Source organism: Phaseolus vulgaris, chromosome 9 (assembly GCF_051622355.1).
Source record: "Phaseolus vulgaris cultivar YP4 chromosome 9, ASM5162235v1, whole genome shotgun sequence".
Classification (NCBI taxonomy): Eukaryota; Viridiplantae; Streptophyta; class Magnoliopsida; order Fabales; family Fabaceae; genus Phaseolus; species Phaseolus vulgaris.
Window position 1 is genome coordinate 31,079,049 of NC_143506.1, and position 3,335 is coordinate 31,082,383.

At 35.6% G+C, this 3,335-nt stretch overlaps 1 protein-coding gene across 1 annotated transcript; it reads left to right on the forward strand.

Moving 5' to 3' along the window:
- Positions 1–1,222: 1,222 nt before the first annotated feature.
- LOC137821814 (tetraspanin-11) lies at positions 1,223–2,140 on the forward strand. The gene has a single exon (XM_068626577.2). It carries the CDS (start codon positions 1,267–1,269, stop codon positions 2,089–2,091), a length of 825 nt encoding a protein of 274 aa, XP_068482678.2. The 5' UTR covers positions 1,223–1,266; the 3' UTR covers positions 2,092–2,140.
- The last annotated feature ends 1,195 nt before the right edge of the window (positions 2,141–3,335 follow it).

The window sequence follows — 3,335 nt, forward strand, 5'->3', positions numbered from 1 at the left end:
GTATTCTACGAGTTTTTTGAGAATATTGAGGAATGATGGGCTCATCTCAAGATTTGGATGAAAACCAGATGATAGTTTTGCTTTTAATAATAATAAAAAAAACTATTGCTTTGAGAAAAGGTTTACCCAAGTCTCATGATGAACAAGTTTTCTTACCAAAAAGGAATATTGTATTTCCAAGTGGAAAGAGTGGTGCCTTTAGGGATTTGAGTTTATCCTTTTCCAAATTCGAAATGTCGAGATCTGTAAAACCTTTTTGAAAATATCAAATATATATATGAGTCTATTGAATAGAAAAAATTAAACCTATGAATTATAATGTATTTGTAGATTTTTGGACCCCTAAAATAAAAACTTAGATAACCAACATATACATTTAGTTACATAGGTACACTAAAAAAAATATAATATTTGGATGGTTAAAATTATAATTTATAAAGATTAAAACAGTAAAAAGTGATATTTCCGACAATTAAAATATATAACTGTCACATGTATATTTTAATCGCAGAAAAAAAATTCCTCACAGTTAAAATATACATTTTCATTTTTTATATTATATTTTATTATCAGTAAAACTTATTGAAGGTTTTGAAAACTTGCCAAATATTGTTTAAATAATTCTTTTAACTATTTCTAAAAAATTTAAATTCCCAAAATTTATTCATTAATCACTTTTAAATTGTATTATTACTTTTGTATATAACGAAAGAAATATTATACTTTTATACCTAGCGAAACTACATTTCTACATTAAAAAAAGAAAAAAAATTTGTGAAATCTGTAAGAAATGATTACACATCCTTTATTTTAATTTTGAAAACATTAAAACATCTAACCTTCAAATTCAAAACATTAAACATATAATTAACCTTGAAACTTATATCAGGACCATTTATCATCGTAAGAAAACAAATACTTTAGTCACTATTAACTTTGAACTAAATATAGACTAAGTACTTAGTCACTACTATGCTTAATTACTCATTAATTAAACTAGTAGTGACTAACAATAAACAAATAGATTCGTTAAGGTGTTTATCAACATTTTCAGTTGTAAATTCATTGAGAATTATAAAGTGATCTAAAAGAAACCGTAACCTGAAATCTAAAAACTTGAATAAGCACGAAACACTAATTTGTGCAATCGTGTCGGTTGGTATCCCTTTGTGATGCATGCCAACTTCCTCACAAACCATAACTCCCTCTTCCTCTGTCCTAATAAAACAGTTACGCTTCTTTTCTCTACTCATCATCATCATCAAAATGTTCCGCATAAACAACACCTTCGTCGGAATCCTCCACACGCTGCCCTTCCTCCTCGGCCTTGCCGCCATGGGTGTCTCCGCCTACATCCGCGTCCACGGCGACTGCCACAAGGTGCTTCTATATCCGCTCTTATTCAGCGGCCTCTTCGTTTCCGTCGTCTCCGCGCTCGGCCTCGTCGGCGCGTTGTGCCGCGTCAACGTCGCCCTCTACCTCTACCTTCTCGCCGCGTTCTTCGTCATCATCGCCTTCGCCTGCTTCACTCTCGTCGCGCTCTTCGTCGTCACCAGAGGCCACCACTCCTCGCGCGTGGGCTTCACCGTACGGGATTTCTCGCCCTGGCTGCGCAACTACGTCACTGACGACCACAGCTGGGACGACGCCAAAAGGTGCTTCGTGAAAACGCGTGTCTGTCACGGCCTCGCCGTGGGCGGTAACAACGTCTCTCTCGTCTTCAAACACTTAACTACCACACAGTTTGGGTGCTGCAAGCCGCCGGTGCAATGTGGATTCAAACCGAACGGAAGTTCGTGGGAAGCGCCGCCGGAAGCGGGTGCAGCAGTGAACGGGTCTGATTGCAGGGCTTGGAGCAACAAGGAAGAGAAAATGTGTTTCGATTGCGATTCATGCAAAGGTGGGGTGCTAGCGAGCGTGAGGAAGCAGTGGAGACTTCTGAGCATATTCAATGGGTTGGTGTTTGTGCTTCTGAGCAGCATCTACGTCTTAGGCTGCTACGCCATCAGGAACAACCGATTGGACTACTCCAATTACACCGCCGAGAGAAAGATGAGAACGAGAATACCCTTGAAACCAATTCCCCATTGAACCCATGCATGCATCTCATGAACTAGTAGTACACCTTTTACTCTTTTTCACCACATCAATTTACTTATCACCTACTTCATATTTTTCGCTTTCTCTTTTTTCTTTGTTGTGTAAAATACTAAACAAAAATATCTACAAATTTATTTTCTTCCTTTACCACCTCTTGTTTGTTTGCTAAGAAATAAAGAAACATGATAAAGAATGAAAAAAACAGCGTTGCTTTCATGGTAGAAATTAAGGGGAAAAAAATGTAATTACAGTATATTTTATGCCCTTAACACCCATTTCATCCGTTGTAAAATACTTGTTTTTCACTTTGTTAAATTGTAAAAAAAACATTATTCATATTTTATTGCTATTTGTTGAAGATGGATGAAGAAAGAAGAAAGGTTGATGAAGGAAAAAGAAAGGTTGAAGAATAAAAAAATGAAGAGGAAAGAAAACAAACTAAAGAAGAAAAAAGGCAAAAGCTAGAAGATGACAAACGATAACTGGTAAAAAGAAAGAAGACTCTTTGATATTGGTAAGAGTTCAAGAACATCTTCCTTGTAAAGTCAAGATGAAGAAGAAAATAATTTGAGAATCCAAAGACATAGAAAGGCAAGATGAATGCAAAACTCTTCCACCAAAGATCACCAAGCCACACATCAAAATTCCAAAGTGCTTTGGTTGAAATGCCCCTAAAAGATATTTGGAGTAGAAAGTCAAAGTTGAATAAATTTTTTACGTATATGCTTATGAGACCACTGTGGTTAATCTAGCTGGTTTATAATTTCAAGTCTATGCTACATAGTTAAAAAAACTCAGATTGTGGACGAGGCATGAAAATGCCCATAAAATCGTGCCACTAACTTAAAAATTGTATGCATGAGATATTTATTTCTTCTTTTTACAATAAATAACTACACATGAAGCTCCAAGAACTTCATTAGGAGTCACAAAGTGTTCTTGAGTAACTTTAATCCCTTTGCACAGACTACTACTTTCAATCTGATGCTTCAAATATGTAACTTGCAGAGGCGACAAGTTCATAAACACTAAAACTCAAAATGTCAGCATCTGTTCGACTATGATGTTTTCATTCAACTCGGTTGGTTAATCCCATTGTAAGGAGTTTTATTTTAAACAACAATAACCAATACCAATTGATAAAAATATTATCTCATGAGTCGATAATCCTGCCCTCAGTGAACCTTTTTTCTGTAAAACTAAGCCTCCCACAAGAAAAAGGTTTTAAAAAAAGA

What these genes read in the sequence shown, in the direction of transcription:
- LOC137821814 (XM_068626577.2), top strand. Translation starts at nt 1,267, where the DNA reads ATGTTCCGCATAAACAACACCTTCGTCGGAATCCTCCACACGCTGCCC.